Source organism: Aricia agestis, chromosome 5 (assembly GCF_905147365.1).
Source record: "Aricia agestis chromosome 5, ilAriAges1.1, whole genome shotgun sequence".
NCBI lineage: Eukaryota > Metazoa > Arthropoda > Insecta > Lepidoptera > Lycaenidae > Aricia > Aricia agestis.
The window spans coordinates 13,129,448-13,146,593 of NC_056410.1; the positions used below are offsets into that span (position 1 = coordinate 13,129,448).

The following is a 17,146-nucleotide window of genomic DNA, read 5'->3' on the forward strand; positions in this document are numbered from 1 at the left end:
CTGCACCAACTGTTAACAAATAACAGCTTTAAAAATAGACTTGACAAATGGTTGATGACAAATAAGTCCTGCAAAAAAAATTAATAACGGCCGTGTTCGTCGGCGTATTTTTGGACAAACCTTTTATTGCGCATGTCCAAAAGATGTCATGGCAACGCCATAACAAGTTGCTGGTCAAGTCGTAAACAACGTCTTAATTGTTTATACATGATTAAAATAATAAATGCTAAACATAAAATATACATAAGCCAAAATTGTCTAACAGCCGCACAAATAATTTATTTAACACTATGATAGTGTTTGATTATTTTATTTTGGAAAATATGGATATGGATCACTTTTTTTTTATGAAATAAGAGGGCAAACGAGCAAACGGGTCACCTGATGGAAAATAACTTCCGTCACCCATGGACACTCGTAGCATCAGAAGAGATGCAGGTGCGTTGCCGGCTTTTTAAGAGGGAATAGGGTAACAGGGGAGGGTAGGGATGGGAATAGGGGAAGGTAGGGAAGGGAATAGGGGAAGGTAGGGAAGGGAATAGGGTAGGGGATTGGGCCTCCGGTAAACTCACTCAAACGGCGTGAAACAGCGCAAGCGCTGTTTCACGCCGGTTTTCTAAGAGAGCGTGGTATTTCTCCGGTCGTGCCGGCCCATTCGTGCCGAAGCATGGCTCTCCCACTGGTTTGTTCATTGCAACGCCACCAACAAATTGCAATTGGGTTAAATGTCAAGTCGTAAACAGTTGTCGTTGCCATGGCATGACATGATTTGGACATGCGCAATAACTAAGTTTTGCAGTGAATGCGCTAAAAATTACGCCGACGAACACGGCTAACGAGTGTGTGAATTACAACACTATGTCATATGGTCATTATCAGCTAAATGCTGCTAGATCATTAATTAAAAATAAATAAATAAATAAATTTAGTTACTAGTATGTAACTTTAATCTTTGGATTCAGCGCGGATGTCAGAGTGCGATCAGCTGTAAAATACGGTTTATCTAAAATGAAAACACGTTGATAACGTAAAAAGTGCTTCAGAGCACAGAGGAAAATATGGGTGGTACAGTAACTACAGTTGTGACTCTTGTGAGTTGTGGCTTTGTGAGTCGTCACCATTGACTTTTATAAGGTCGTCACCGCAATTAGTCGTGTCGTCAGTCGTGTCGTGTCTCGTGGGAAAACGTCCTTTTAATTTCCATAGACAAATGTCAAAAGATCAAAAATAAAAAGTGTTACGCCACCAACTTTGTCTATTCCTCTTACGTAAACTCTACTGAGTGCCGATTTTCGAAAGAGGAATAATTTTGCGACCACTTTACATTCCTTCGAAGACTCCCAAAAACGAAAATGTTTTCTACCGTCGGTAGAGCTGGCCTTCTGGCCACAAGAACGGTAGTAAACAACTCCTTGGCCGAAAAAACTCCGTTGGTTGCTGGTGCCCTGGCGAACAAACGTGATTATGCTGCTAAAGCCGCTGGCAAAGGTCAAGGTAAGGTGGTCGCTGTTATCGGTGCCGTCGTAGACGTGCAGTTTGAAGACAATCTACCACCCATCCTCAATGCCCTGGAAGTACAAAACCGCTCCCCGCGCCTCGTTCTTGAGGTCGCGCAGCACTTGGGTGAGAACACCGTCCGCACCATCGCCATGGACGGAACTGAGGGTCTAGTGCGAGGCCAACCCGTCCTCGACTCGGGCTCGCCCATCCGTATTCCCGTGGGAGCAGAAACTTTGGGCCGTATCATCAACGTAATCGGCGAGCCCATCGACGAGCGCGGCCCCATTCCCACCGACAAGACCGCTGCTATCCACGCCGAAGCCCCGGAGTTCGTTGACATGTCTGTCCAGCAGGAGATCCTGGTCACTGGTATCAAGGTCGTAGATTTACTCGCCCCTTACGCCAAGGGAGGAAAGATCGGCCTCTTCGGTGGCGCCGGTGTCGGTAAAACTGTACTCATTATGGAGCTCATCAACAACGTCGCCAAGGCTCACGGTGGTTACTCAGTATTTGCTGGCGTGGGTGAGCGCACCCGTGAGGGTAACGATTTGTACCATGAAATGATTGAGTCTGGTGTAATCTCCCTGAAGGACAAGACCTCCAAAGTAGCCCTTGTATATGGTCAGATGAACGAGCCCCCCGGCGCGCGTGCCCGTGTTGCCCTGACTGGTTTGACTGTGGCTGAGTACTTCCGTGATCAGGAGGGTCAGGATGTACTGCTGTTCATTGACAACATTTTCCGTTTCACCCAGGCCGGTTCCGAGGTGTCTGCCTTGCTGGGTCGTATTCCATCAGCTGTAGGTTATCAACCAACTCTGGCCACTGACATGGGTACCATGCAGGAACGTATCACCACCACAAAGAAGGGATCCATCACATCTGTACAGGCTATCTATGTACCAGCCGATGACTTGACTGATCCAGCCCCTGCTACCACCTTCGCTCATTTGGACGCCACCACTGTGCTGTCAAGAGCTATAGCTGAATTGGGTATCTACCCAGCAGTGGACCCTCTCGACTCCACCTCTCGTATCATGGACCCCAACATTATTGGAGCTGAGCACTACAATGTTGCCCGTGGTGTGCAGAAGATCCTTCAAGATTACAAATCCCTGCAGGACATCATTGCTATCCTGGGTATGGATGAATTGTCTGAGGAAGACAAACTTACTGTAGCCCGTGCCCGTAAAATCCAGAGGTTCCTGTCTCAACCTTTCCAAGTAGCCGAGGTGTTCACTGGTCATGCTGGAAAACTTGTCCCCCTAGAGGAAACTATCAAGGGATTCTCCAAGATCTTACAAGGAGAATATGACCATTTGCCTGAGGTAGCATTTTATATGGTTGGACCAATTGAAGAGGTAGTAGCTAAAGCTGAAACCCTGGCTAAGAATGCCTAAGCTATATTACAACTAAATAGTCTATTATTTTAATTTATTAACTTTTGTCAGTCTATTGTATCTAGCATGTTTGTTTAATAAAGGTAAACAAATGCATACAATAAAGTGATCAAAGCATGTTAGCTAATGTTTTTACTTTTTTTTGTTAATACCCAGGGTAAAGGGTGTTCCAGTTTGTGCTCTATAAAAGAATTTTGCTGCAATGAAATTGCAGGTTGCAATCTAGATGCAAGAAATTGTCAGACTAAAAAAATCGGCCAAATGCGAGTCGGACTCGCGCACAAAAACAGTCCAAAAATTGTGATTTTTGTATTGGAGCCCCCCTTAAATATTTTTTTATTTTTATAATTATGTAAGTAAGGTACAAATATAATTAAATATTTTGTGAAAATTTCAAGTACTTAGCTATTATGCGCAAAAAAGGGGAAAAAAACACGGTTCTTGTATGGGAGCCCTTAAATATTTAATTTCTTTTGTTTTTAGTCCTACTAATCTATACCTACTAATATTATAAAGCGGAAGAGTTTGTTTGTTTGTTTGAACGCGCTAATCTCAGGAACTACTGGTCCGATTTGAAAAATTCTTTCAGTGTTAGTCCATTTATCGAGGAAGGCTATAGGTTAGATTTTATCACGCTAAGACTAATAGGAGCGAAGAAATAGTAGAAAATGTGGGAAAACGGGGGGAAATTATTTGAAAGGGCTTATTTGAACGCGCTAAGCTCAGGAACTACTGTACCGATTCGAAAAATTATTTCAGTGTTAGATAGCCCAGTTATTGAGGAAGGCTATAGGCTGTATTTTATCTTGCTTAAACTAATAGGAACGAAGAAATAGAGGAAAATGTGGAAAAACGGGGAAAATTATTTGAAAGGGTTTATTTTAACGCGCTAATCTCAGGAACTACTGGTCCGATTTAAAAAATTATTTCAGTGTTAGATAGCCCAGTTATCGACAAAGGCTATAAGCTATATTTTATCACGCTAAAACTAATAAGAGCGAAGAATAGAGGAAAATGTGGAAAAAAACGGGGGAAATTATTTGAAAGGGCTTATTTGAACGCGCTAATCTCAGGTAATACTGATTAGATTTAAAAAATTCTTTCAGTGTTAGATAGCCCAGTTATCGACAAAGGCTATAAGCTATATTTTATCACGCTAAGACTAATAGGAGCGAAGAAATAGAGGAAAAAACGGGGGAAATTATTTGAAAGGGCTTATTTGAACGCGCTAATCTCAGGAAATACTGATTAGATTTAAAAAAATATTTCAATGTTAGATAGCGCAGTCAGAAAATGTGGAAAAAACTGGGGAAATTATATAAAAGGGCTTATTTCAAGAACTACTAGAGCATTTTTTCTGTTAATTGGATCAGATAAGAAAGAAAGTGAAAGATAGGCTTTTTTTGTGGACTAATTTTTCTGTGAAACCTCTAATTTACGCGGGCGAAGCCACGCGGAACGTCTAGTCTAGTATATTATTATAAAGGCGAAAGTTTGTATGTATGGGTGTGTGGATGTATGGATGTTTGTTACTCTTTCACGCAAAAACTACTGAATGTATCTTAATGAAACTTTACAATAATATAGCTTATACATCATAATAACACATAGGCTACAATTTTAACCGACTTTCAAAATGGGGGAGGTGTTATCTTCGTTTTCTTTTCAACTAGATGTCCCGCGTGGCTATATAAATTAGGAATTTTACGGAAACCGTACATTTTCCTATAAAAAATAGCTTATGCCCCTACTCCCTTCACGTGGTCTACTCTATATCTGTACCAGATATTGCCATAAAAATTGCTCCAGTAGTTCGTGAGATAAACCCTTTCTAATATTTCCCCCGTTTTCCCCATATTTTCCTTATTTTCTTCGGTCGTATTAGTCTCAGCGTGAATTATCACGTTAGTAGTAGTGATGATGATGAATGTAATTTGCATAGTAGCATAATATGCTTTCCGTTTTTAAAACAACGCCGCTACTCCCAAACTTGTATCTATAAAGAATTAGGAGTTCTCTCAGCACCTTCCGAACCACGGTATACCAGGTATAGCTCGTTGTAAAATCTTACTTATTGGTAGCATATGCTTAGAAATTAGAATACTTCTCACGAAACCGAAGTCACCACACGTTTCCCTATAAATTTTGAGGAGTTCCCTCGATTACTTATGGATCTTTCATCAGATCACCACTTTTGTAAATGTAATACCAAATTGGGATGATACTCTATATACCAAAAGAAAAATTTTGAAAATCGGTTAACAAACGGCGGAGTAATCGATAAACATAAAAAAACGAACATAATTACACCATCAGATCACTACTTTGAAAGTCGGTTAAAATTGTAGCCTATGTGCTAGATGTTTATGCTATATTAGGTATTGTAAAGTTTCATTAAAATCCGTCAAGTAGTTTTTGCGTGAATAGGCGGGTCCACATCAAGCGAGCCGCCTCGGGCGAGGCCCGCCGCGGGCGAGGCATGCTCGCCGAGGGCGAGGCGGACAGGCGTACACAGCAAGGTTGCCTCACTCGAACAGCCTGAGCCATTGCTCACAAAGACACGATGGCACCGCACGTACGCACAGCCGTGGCAGCTTATGTTTTATTTTGCTATACACAACTATAAAAAATAGGAGAATCTCGTCTGTATGATCCAAACAAAGACTCCATATTTTTAGATCCTTACAGGAATATTCATTTTGCGGCTGATTTTTCTCCAAGATCCCTGGCATCCCAAAGCCATACATTTGCGGCGTATAAACTTATTAGTTGTCGACTCTGATCGTTCAGTTTTGACTGCGGCACAAAATAAAACATGTCGCTACTCGCCGCCCTAGTTCAACAGATGTCAAAAAAATGCCGTTCCTTTTTGGCAACTCACCGAGGCGGCCATTTTTAAAAGAAGAAGAAGAATGGTTGCTATGGAAAGAGTTTCTTGTCTTTTGTCCACTGAAACTCAACTCGATGGGTGGTGCCATGCTCGGGAAAAAGATATGTAGTCATGGGAAAGAAACTGCCATTACTTTCTTCCGAAGAATCGACTGGGAAACCCCTTGCTAGCTATGCTGGTTTTGAGTTGGAAGAAGACAAATATATATCTGCGAAAACTACATTCAAATCGGATCAGTAGTTTTCTTGTGATGCTGGAACAAACATACAGACAGACAGAACTAACCACAGTTTTGGCTTCTATAGCGATGTAGTGACACCCCCCGCTTATTATTTTTTGAATATCTTTAAGGGCTCATTTTCATTAGTCGTTAACTCGTACGGTATACAGCATACGGGGAGTCTATGATAACGAATGGCGCATGTCTATTGGTCGTGCCATGATCTCCCGCACCCGCATGCGGCCCTATCGACCAGTGAAAATGCGCCATGTACAGAATTTTCATTTCTACCGTTTTATTAAGTATATTATGTTGTATAGACAAAGTCGCTTTTTTTTGCTCATTTCCCTTTAATCTACTTCTACTACGCAACGGATTTTGATGATTCTTCCAGTGTTAGATAGCCCATTTATCAAGGAAGGCTATAGGCTATAGTCTATCTCGCTAAGACTAATAAGAGCGAAGAATTAAAAGCTAAGGAGGGCTAGCCCTCCTCAATAAATGGGCTATCTAACACTGAAAGATTTTTTCAAATCGGACCAGTAATTCGACCTGAGATTTGCGCGTTCAAGTTATAATTTTCCCCGTTTTTTCCACATTTTCCTCTATTGGCCATGCTTTTTATCACGCTAAGACTAATAGGAGAATGTGGAAAAAACGGGGAAAATTATAACTTGAACGCGCTAATCTCAGGAACTACTGGAGCAATTTTTGTTATTTGGCACAGATAAGAAGTAGACCACGTGAAGGATCATAAGGCTATCAATTTTAATCATTTTTTCAGTGGCTATATATTTTTCAAAGCCTTCACCAATGAGTTTCTAAAATAGTAACATAGAATATCATTGGCCTTCACAGACACATCTGTAATAACAAAACTCAACTTTAACACCAACCACCGCATGGTAAGAAGTTCCCTACGAATAGAAGCACCAAAACGGTCAAGGAATCAACTAAGACCACCAAAAACAGATCTTGACAAAACAACTATAGGAAACATAGCATCTTCGTTGGTGGGCTTCAGTAAGTCTATCAGAACAGAAGACCGTCAAAAGTCCTTGCAAAATACTCAGAAACTAGAAAAGAAATTAACTGGAATCCCAAAAGTACCTAAGCACAAATCGCACTAAATATAACCTATCCGATACAACATTGCAACTAATTGAAGAAAGGAAAAAAAATATCTCAAACAACACTAAAAAAGAAAACATTAAAAAGATATCTGAGCTAAGTAAAAAAATTAGGACAAACATTAGGAAAGAGAGAAAAATTAAGAGACTCCAAACATTAGAAAAACATATTGTTACGGTACATGGTATACGGACACGTGGTCTATCTAGCGACAAACCAGCGAAGCTTACCGAGAGAGCACAGGCAACATAAATCCCCTACTCAATACTAGATGGCATCAGGTGCGCAAGTACATACTCGAACCTTCTAGAAAGGTCCAATGTTTGTTTACGTGTTTACCGTTTATTTGTTAGCGTGTTTTAATTTAGACCTTATGACTGAGTCCATAAGGTCTAAATTAAATTCAACTTACTGCACTTATCGTAAGGACGGCAGTTTTATTGTGGTACATGCCCGAGCCTCCTACACAGTTCCCACGGTTGTTTACTTGTTTACGTGAATCGGGAAATTTCTGGAATTCGTCTCGCCATATAAAAAGAGCCGCAGGCAGGCCCGGCCAGTCAGTTCGTTTCGAGCTATCATCAAGGCGATTTCGGAGTGACAAGTGATTAATAGTGAGTGAACCAGTGAAACCTGCGACTTGGCTACGACCTAGGACAGTGATAGTGCTTAGTGATTGGACCTAGTGATTAGTGTTTGGACTTAGTGCTAAGTGTTGTGACCTAGTGTTTAGTGCAGTGTTAATAAAGTCTTCAAGAGAGTCACCAGGTCTTTCTCTCCAAATCCTCGAACCCTAGCACGTAACAATATAATCAGAAAAGGAGGGGTGAGCACTTAAGGAACCCAAAGGACACACTAAAGAGTGGATACCCAATCTTAAAAAACGTACAACTACCAGCACAAATAGAAAAGGCGTCAGCAAAATAGCTACAACTTTTTACAGAAATGTGTATGCAAACTCACAAAAGCAAACTACAGTAAATAGAGAAAGTGTGGCGTCTCTGTCGCACCTGCGAGCTATTCGCCATATTATATTGTCGAGAATCGGGACTTTTCGCTGGCGATCAATTCGGTGGTGTGGCCCTACAGTAGTCTACTTCCGCTTTCACTTCATTCGTTTATAGTGTTGGCCGTATTTACTAGTGACATAATATTTTGTCATTCGTTTCCGAATCTTTGACTGTGACTTTTACACCTCGGAACATATGGTATTATTATCTATGCTCGGAACGGTCTTTTGTCGTTTGTGGTACGTCAATATCTGTCAAGTGAGAAAAACGTAAACAAACTTTGGTGATAACGGGAAAAGAGTTTTTATGTCGTTTTCTTCGAACTTTTAACAGTAAGTTAGTTAGGTTTTTTTCAAAGGACAATTTAGTTAGTACGTAGTTATAATGTGTATAAACGTATATTGGTAAATGTTTGGCACGTTTTGTTTGCAATTAATCACATTTTTGGGACATTGCATTAACATAGACTAATTTTGTTTTCTTACCGGTTTAAACTTAACTTTATGCATATATTATGCTATTTTGCTAAAAACTAATAGTAATATTGTCAATTCACGCCAGGCACTACATTAGTTTTACGCAATTAAGGTTTTTTTTGCACTAATTTCACGTGTTTTTGCCTGTAAAGTCTGAATGTTTATTTTAACAAACTAATTTTTATTTTTACAACATTATTGCCTTTAGTTTAACATTTCTTTTAATTTTTGCATTTCTTTGTGTGTTTGAATGCTGTTTTCGGGAAATAACCTTTCCTTTGTAAATATGTGTTTGCGAAATACTTAATTTTAATTTTTATTAATAAGATATTAGTTTTTAAGTTACCATTTGTACATTAACTTGGGACATATTTGGTGCACAATTTTTTTTTTTCTTTTCTCGCGGTTTTGGTTATTCCTTTTTCTCAATATGGCAGACAGTGAGGGTGAAGGTGACACATTTCAGCCGGATTTGTCACAACAGTTAGCTAATCTAGTACCTTCGGCAGTGTTCTTTACAGCTGCGTCGTCAGCCAGCGTTTCACCCTCCTTTCCTCCTTCCCAGGATCTTTTGGTCAGTTTGATGGATAAAATCGAGAAACTTAGCAAACGGATCAATGCTCTCTCCTTACGTGACCGTCCCCGACCCCGTGTCCGCAACCGGAACAGGTCAAGGTCTAGGAACTCTCGTGCGAACTCACCAGTTCCAAGTACACTATGCTGGTACCACCGGCATTTCGGGGTTAAAGGTGCCAAATGCATAAAGCCGTGCACCTGGACCGAGCCCCCGGAAAACTCCAGAGGCAATCAGTAGTGGCGGAGACTGATTGTTCATCAGTTAGCCGCCGTCTCTTCGTTACTGACCAGGTAACTAAACGCCAATTTTTAATTGACACCGGATCGGATTTATGCTGCTTCCCCCATAGCTGGCTTCCTAGACGGGCAGAATCGCCTGACTACGTGTTAACAGCTGCAAACGGAAGTAATGTCAAAACTTTTGGTACAGTCAACCTCCGGCTCAATTTAGGTTTACGCCGGGACTTTGAGTGGCTATTTGTCGTTGCTGACGTACAGCGGGCGATAATAGGTGCGGATTTTCTAGCACATTACCGCCTGTTACCTGATTGTCGCAATAAGACATTGATAGATGGTATCACCGGTTTATCTTGCCCTGCATCCTGCGCATCCGTCGAGCAGCCCAGCGTCAAAGCCATCGTCGGCGGTAATTCCAACTTTGTGTCTGTACTCGCTGAATTTCCGGATATCACCCGACCGCCTGGTTTGCCCAGAGTCATTAAGCACAATACTGTGCATCACATACAGACTACGGATGGTCCCCCAGTTTCTTGCCGCCCTCGTCGTTTAGCGCCTCAGAAATTGATTTCTGCTAAAAAAGAATTCGAGGACATGGTACGTAGTGGCATTGCCAGACCTTCTAAGAGCGCCTGGTCGTCTCCCTTGCATATGACCGTAAAAAAGGACAATTCCTGGCGCCCTTGTGGCGACTACCGCGCCCTGAACGCTAGGACCATTCCCGATAAGTACCCCGTGAGGCACATTAATGACTTTACTCACAACCTCGCTGGAGCCAAGGTGTTCAGTACCCTCGTCCTGGTGAAAGCATACCATCAGATCCCGGTCTTCAAGGACCATATTTCGAAGACAGCCATCACGACTCCGTTTGGCCTCTTCGAATTTCCTTTTATGACCTTCGGTTTGCGCAACGCTGGTCAAACTTTCCAGCGTTTTATTGATGAGGTCACTCGGGGTCTTGATTTCTGCTTCCCTTATGTGGATGACATTCTGATCTTTTCACCAGACGAGGGTACTCACAAAGAGCACTTGCGCACTCTATTTTTGCGTCTCCAGGAGTATGGTGTTGTGTTAAACCCCTCCAAGTGCATCCTGGGTGTCAGCGAGGTAAAGTTCCTAGGATATCACATCAGTGCCGATGGCACTCGTCCTCCACAGGAACGTGTCCAAGCACTTTTGGATTTTAAGCCCCCTGAGAATGTCCAGGGGATGCGCCGTTTCCTAGGCATGATTAACTTTTATAGGCGTTTTATTCCCCAAGCTGCTAAGTTTCAGGCGCCTCTCATTAACGCCCTGGTTGCTACCAAAAGTAAAGGCTCGAAGCCATTTCCTTGGTCACCAGAACTTCTTAAAAATTTCGAGGAGTGTAAGAAGACCCTCTCGGCTGCAACAATGCTCCATCATCCCGTCGCCAATGCACCTCTCGGCTTATTTACCGACGCGTCCAGTGTGCATATCGGCGCTTGCTTACAGCAACATATCGATGGGCAATGGTTACCGCTAGCATTTTTTAGTAAAAAACTGACCCCTCGTCAGTGTGAGTGGCCAGCGTACTATCGCGAACTTTTGGCTGTGTACGAAAGTGTACAGCACTTTCGGCACATCGTTGAGGTTCAACACGTGACTGTTTTCACGGACCACAAGCCATTGCTGTACGCTTTCGTACAACGTCGCGAAAAGCTACCTCCACCACAGTTGAACCAGTTGTCATTTATCAGTCAATTCACGACTGATATTAGATACATTCATGGGGAGGACAACATCGTTGCAGACGCTATGTCACGAATCGACGCAATATCCCTGGAACAGGAATATGAGGCACTTGCCAAGTCGCAGGAGACAGACAAAGAGTTGTCCCAACTTCTGAAAAATTCCAGTTTAAAGCTTACAAAAGTAAGCGTACCAGGCACTGACTTCTCTTTATTCTGTGATTTCTCGACTGGCAAGCCTCGTCCTTATGTTCCCTTGGATCTACGTCGCTTAGTATTTAATAAAATGCACAATTTGAGCCACCCTGGCATAAAGTGTTCGGCTCGCCTCATAGCTGATCGCTATGTCTGGCCGTCTCTTAACAAAGATTGCCGGCAGTGGGCTCGTACATGCGATGCGTGTCAACGCAGTAAAGTGTCGAGACACAATTCGTCTCCACTTGGTCAATTCGACACTCCGACTGGTCGATTTATGCATGTGAATATCGACATTGTCGGTCCACTTCCTCCTTGCAAAGGCTTTCGTTATTGCCTAACCGCCATTGATCGGGTATCTAGATGGCCCGAAGTCTGGCCAATGCAAGGTATAACTGCTGAGGAAGTAGCGGAAACTTTTGTTCGTGAGTGGGTCTCGCGCTTTGGTGTACCATCGACCATTACGACTGACCAAGGTACTCAATTTGAGTCGGACTTGTTTCGTAGGTTGATGCAGAGTTTTGCCACTAAGCGCATCAGAACCACCGCTTATCATCCACAAGCGAATGGAATGATCGAGAGATTTCATCGACAGTTAAAGGCTTCCATCATGTGTCACGGTGGCGACTGGGTTACTGCCCTGCCCCTGGCACTGTTGGGCATCCGTTCTGCTTTTAAGGAGGACATTGGATCATCTGCTGCGGAGATGCTTTATGGTGAAACTCTGCGTCTTCCGGGCGAATTAGTAGTTCCCCCTCTTCATGCTGTTGCCTCTAGAGATCCTGCTGATTTCGTGACGCGCCTTTGCGAGCATATGTCTTCAATTCGACCGACACCTGTTTCTCGTCATGGGAATAAATCCAATTTTATTTTCAAGGATCTAGCTTCAGCCTCGCATATCTACTTAAGAGATGATGCTGTTCGTCGACCCCTTCAGCCACCGTATAGCGGACCATTTAAAATTCTGGATAGATCTGCCGACGGTAAGACCTTTACAGTCTCTATCAAGGGAAAATCAGTCAATGTTAGTGTCGACCGAATAAAACCAGCGTACATAGTTCAGGATGATGCTCCCTCCTCTGTAGCTCCAAATCTACCTTTTCCTGACCCTGTCATTCCTTCGTCCACAGTTACTTCATCTCCTCAGCCTTCACCTTCTACTGATCTGCCCAAAGAACCTTACACAACAAGGTCTGGCAGACGAGTGAGGTTCAGATTGTTTGATTAGTTTGCCCCCGGGGTTTGCTTTCTCCGTGGGGGGGTGGTGTGGCGTCTCTGTCGCACCTGCGAGCTTAATTTTAATTAATATTAATGATCGTTATTTAAATCTGATAATTTTAGTTTGTAGTCTATGACACTATTGCTTATATTATATTTTAAGGCTGGAGAGGAAAAAAATGTACGGAAGACAGTTGGTTGACAAATTGTTAAAAATTTATTATGGCTAGTCTCTTTTATGGCTAGCGACAAGCTAGATGTTGATTTTGTGAACACGCATTTTTTAAATATTATATTTCAGTGAGCTTTGAAGATCTGGTAGTTTCATTTATAGAAATATCTGCCTATCATTTCAATAATCTCCAAAAAAGCTTACCCAAAGCTAGCTACGGAGCTAGTCAAGTGCCGGAAATTCTGCCATGCGAAGTTGAAAAAGCCATTCGCAGTTAAAAAATGGAGAGAGCCCCAGGCCCAGACAAAGTACCAAACGAAATCCTAAAAGGCAGCATCAGTGAACTCGTACCTGTTCTTACCACAATATTTAATGACATACTAAAGACCTGCACATAACCGAAGCAATGGAAAACATTGCATATCATCTTAATACACAAGAAAGGTTCTAAAGAAGACTTAGGGAACTACAGACCAATAGGTCTCTTGTCAAATATCTACAAGGTCTTCTCCAAAGTTATCTTAGAGAGAATCAACAAACAGCTGGATGAAAGCCAACCGAAAGAGCAAGCAGGATTCAGGAAAAACTTTTCTACGTTAGACCACATAGACACAGTAAAGCAGATAATAGAAAAGTACAATGAATACAAGAAGGAACTGTATATGGCATTCATTGATTACTAAAAGGCCTTCGACAGCATAAGTCATGAAGCGATCTGGAAAAGCCTAGACCAGCAAGGCATACCCGTAACTTATATTGATATCATCAAAAACATATACCTAAATAGTGAAGCCAGAATAAGACTTGAAACAATAGGAAACAAATTTCAGATCGAAAGAGGCGCAAAACAGGGCGACCCCCTCTCTCCAAAACTATTTTCAGCTGTACTGGAAACCATCTTTCATGAACTAGACTGGGAGAAGTATGGCCTTAACGTGAACAGAGAAAAGCTAAAACATTTAAGATTTGCTGATGATATAATTATCTTTGAAGAAAACCCAAACAACCTTGACAATGATAAAAGCTCTTGATACAGAAAGCAAAAAAGTAGGCTGCAGCATGAATAAGGACAAAACCAAAGTACTTACAAACTCCAAGCTAATCACCATAAAAGTTGACGATCAACCTCTCGAATACGTAAAAGATTACATCTACCTTGGACAACTAATCTCCCATGAAAACCAGACCACAAAAGAAGTCAACCGTAGAATTGCAAATGGTTGGAAGAAGTACTGGTCGCTCAAAGAAATATTTAAATCTGACATGAGACCAACTGTAAAAAAGAAAGCATTCAACACCTGTGTCCTACCCATTATAACATATGGCTGTGAAAGTTGAAACGATGCCAGAGATCCATGGAGAGAAGCATGCTAGGTATAAAGACACAAGACAGGATCAGAAACACTACAATAAGAGAAAAAAACAAAAGTAATAGACATACTTACTCAAATAGACCAAAGAAAGTGGAGATGGGCCAGACACATGCTAAGAGACAAACAAAATAAATGGAGCACAGCCATCACTCACTGGTACCCGAGAGATGGTAAACGGAGTAGAGGTCGCCAACAAACCAGATGGGGAGATGATCTAGCATTAACAGCTGAACGCCAGTGGAGAAGAGTAGCACTAGACAGAACTGAGTGGAAAAGGCTGGAGGAGGCCTATGCCGAGAGGCACACTGACTTTCGAGACATCCTATAGCTTGAAGGCAGAATAAAAGGCTATCATCATCATCATAATATATTTTATACACGTGCGACGCCAGGGCGGGTCCCTAGTACATAATAATGATATTATAATCACAGAAATTTTTGAACATCCTACGAAGAGAAGAGATGTATATTTTACATGGAAATATATTGAGATGTATTAAAATGTAAATTTATATTTTCATATAGCTCAGTATCTTAAATATGAAGATGTAAAAATATACATCATAGCTGTTGTGTGTGGTCTGACGGTTTCTATAGAAAGATGTATCATGCTATTTTTTTTTTATGAAATAAGGGGGCAAACGAGCAAACGGGTCACCTGATGGAAAGCAACTTCCATCGCCCATGGACACTCACAGCATCAGAAGAGCTGCAAGTGCGTTGCCGACCTTTTAAGAGGGAATAGGGTAATAGGGGAGGGTAGGGAAGGGAAGGGAATAGTTGAGGGTAGGGAAGGGAATAGGGTAGGGGTTAGGGGATTGGGCCTCCGGTAAACTCACTCACTAGGCGAAACACAGCGCAAGCGCTGTTTCACGCTGGTTTTCTGTGAGAATGTGGTATTTATCCGGTCGAGCCGGCCCATTCGTGCCGAAGCATGGCTCTCCCACGTATATAATATACATCTTTACATTACCTGCTCTGTCTATGACAGCCTTAAATCTTGACAGATCCGATGACATATCAATATTTAAAAAAAAAATTTTTACCCACCACATGAGAAATTTGATTTCTATACCATGAAAACTAGACATGTCAGAAGCCTATACTAGCTTAATCTGACTCGAGCTTGTCCCGAAATCCCCTCTTCCCCTCCTCAACTATAAATAAAAACAATAAGTTAATTGAGGTGTTTATTTATAGTCCTTATCGTTTTCCGCCAACACGGGGTGCAGCCTTTTGACTGACTTTGGCAGCCTTAGGTTTGGGCGGTGCCTTTACTTTTGTTGGTGGAGCTGTCGCTTTCTTTGCAGCTTTAGTGGACTTCTTCTGTTCCTTTGCAGCTCTGAAAAATTAATGTTTTAGGTTTACATTTTTTTCTCTTAATGAATTAATACAGAGAAGTATAAATATATGGACTTGAAAAAGATATTTATGAATAAACTAAGAACATAAAATTAACATTTATTTTTTAATATAATACAGTTTTATTAAACTCCAGTATGATAGATAACACTTACTTGATAGCTTGTTCTCTCTGAGCCTTCCTCACTTCAGGCTTCATGTTGCGCTTAGCCATGATGTCACTGAGGGAAGCTCCAACAATAGCACGTTGGAATTTCTGTGTCCTCCTTGTGCGCTTCTTGGCCTGTTCTTCTTCTTGACCCTTCTTGAACTTACGCCTGTAATTACATGAAGACATTTTTAGTTTTTACATAGTCTCTCATCTAATAAAAGTGTATCCATTTTGATATTACATATTTTGTTATAAATGAAGATAAATATAAAAAAACTGACAATAAATAATGGTAGTTTTCACTCCATAAACAAATATGTACATCATAACAAAAGGAGGATTAAAATGCTACAGGAGTTCAGGTTTTAAATCCTTAAAAAATTGGAAATATTTTTAAGCTTACCTATATAACACTGTCCAGGTTACTTTACGGGGATTTCTTCTCATCAAGTGAGCGGCTTCACATTTTGAATTTAAGAATGTGAATGTCTGAAATCAAATCAAATGGAGTTCAATGCTTGGATTAGCTGAAAATAAATTCATAAAATTAATATGGAGATTGCAATGTAATAGATATGATCCCTTTAAGTAGTTGTTAGTGACATATAAAATAAAACAATCAGCACTACTCTGCCTGAGGCAGAGATTTTCGATTAGACGTCAAAGAACGGAGGCAGTATGACATTTTATGTGAACAATATATGAACAAATACTTAATCATAAAGTACTCACTACTCAGTCATACATAGTAACAAACTTTTGCTTAATAAATAACAAATACATACCTTGCCGTCCACCTTAACCATGGTTTTACCATGGCCGGGGTAAATCTTGTAACCACTGTAGGCACACAGTCCGATCCTGAAAATAAAACACCGTAATCAAAAAACGTTCACTGCACTTTACATAATTTTCGACACACAAATTTATATTAAAGGATTACTGAGATAAATAGAAATTAAAATTTTAATACAAACGTACTTCATCTTGACTTCTTGTACAAAAAGAAAGAGCAAAAACTGAAACAGTCAAGTGTCAAAAGAAGTGACATTGACATAACCATAGACATTTTTTTTAATTCGTCCCGGTCGGGACAGGCAAAGAGAGCGTTGCCCATACAGCCATTTCTATGTTTTCTCTAAAATGCGTCAAGAATGTCTAATGTCGGCTGTACACTCTCGCCGAGAGCTCTCGGGCGAGAGTCTCGTGCGAGAGCCCCTTGCCCGAGTGGGAACTGGGATCATGTACATTCTCGCTTAGTTCAATTGCAGTTATGAACTCAGAGAAGATGGACCATTATTTTTCTCTATGCATCGAAAGATATCATTGTAATCCAAAGATCTATAATCATATTTAATTTTATTTCTTACAGATAATGACTGATAATGACGTTTATTATTGTTATTTTTCTGTTGATAGGAAGTGAAACTTTTTTTTTTAGCAATAGCAACACTCTTTTGACATTTGTCCCTTTGTTGTATCAATACTCTTTGACATAAAATTTACAAAACAAAGATTTTAAATTTTTG

General features: G+C 41.1%; 2 protein-coding genes across 2 annotated transcripts; one reads left to right on the top strand and one right to left on the bottom strand.

Moving 5' to 3' along the window:
- The first annotated feature begins 1,245 nt into the window (after positions 1-1,245).
- Positions 1,246-3,011, top strand: LOC121727501 (ATP synthase subunit beta, mitochondrial). The gene has a single exon (XM_042115388.1). The coding sequence runs from the start codon at positions 1,353-1,355 to the stop codon at positions 2,895-2,897; it is 1,545 nt and encodes a 514-aa protein (XP_041971322.1). The 5' UTR covers positions 1,246-1,352; the 3' UTR covers positions 2,898-3,011.
- A 12,270-nt stretch (positions 3,012-15,281) lies between these two features.
- On the bottom strand, positions 15,282-16,669 carry LOC121727511 (60S ribosomal protein L24). The gene is made up of 5 exons (XM_042115404.1): positions 16,599-16,669; positions 16,403-16,478; positions 16,021-16,106; positions 15,622-15,783; positions 15,282-15,446 (listed from the first exon to the last, which is right to left on the bottom strand). Exons 1-5 carry the CDS (start codon positions 16,601-16,603, stop codon positions 15,308-15,310), a joined length of 468 nt encoding a protein of 155 aa, XP_041971338.1. The 5' UTR covers positions 16,604-16,669; the 3' UTR covers positions 15,282-15,307.
- Positions 16,670-17,146: the final 477 nt, after the last annotated feature.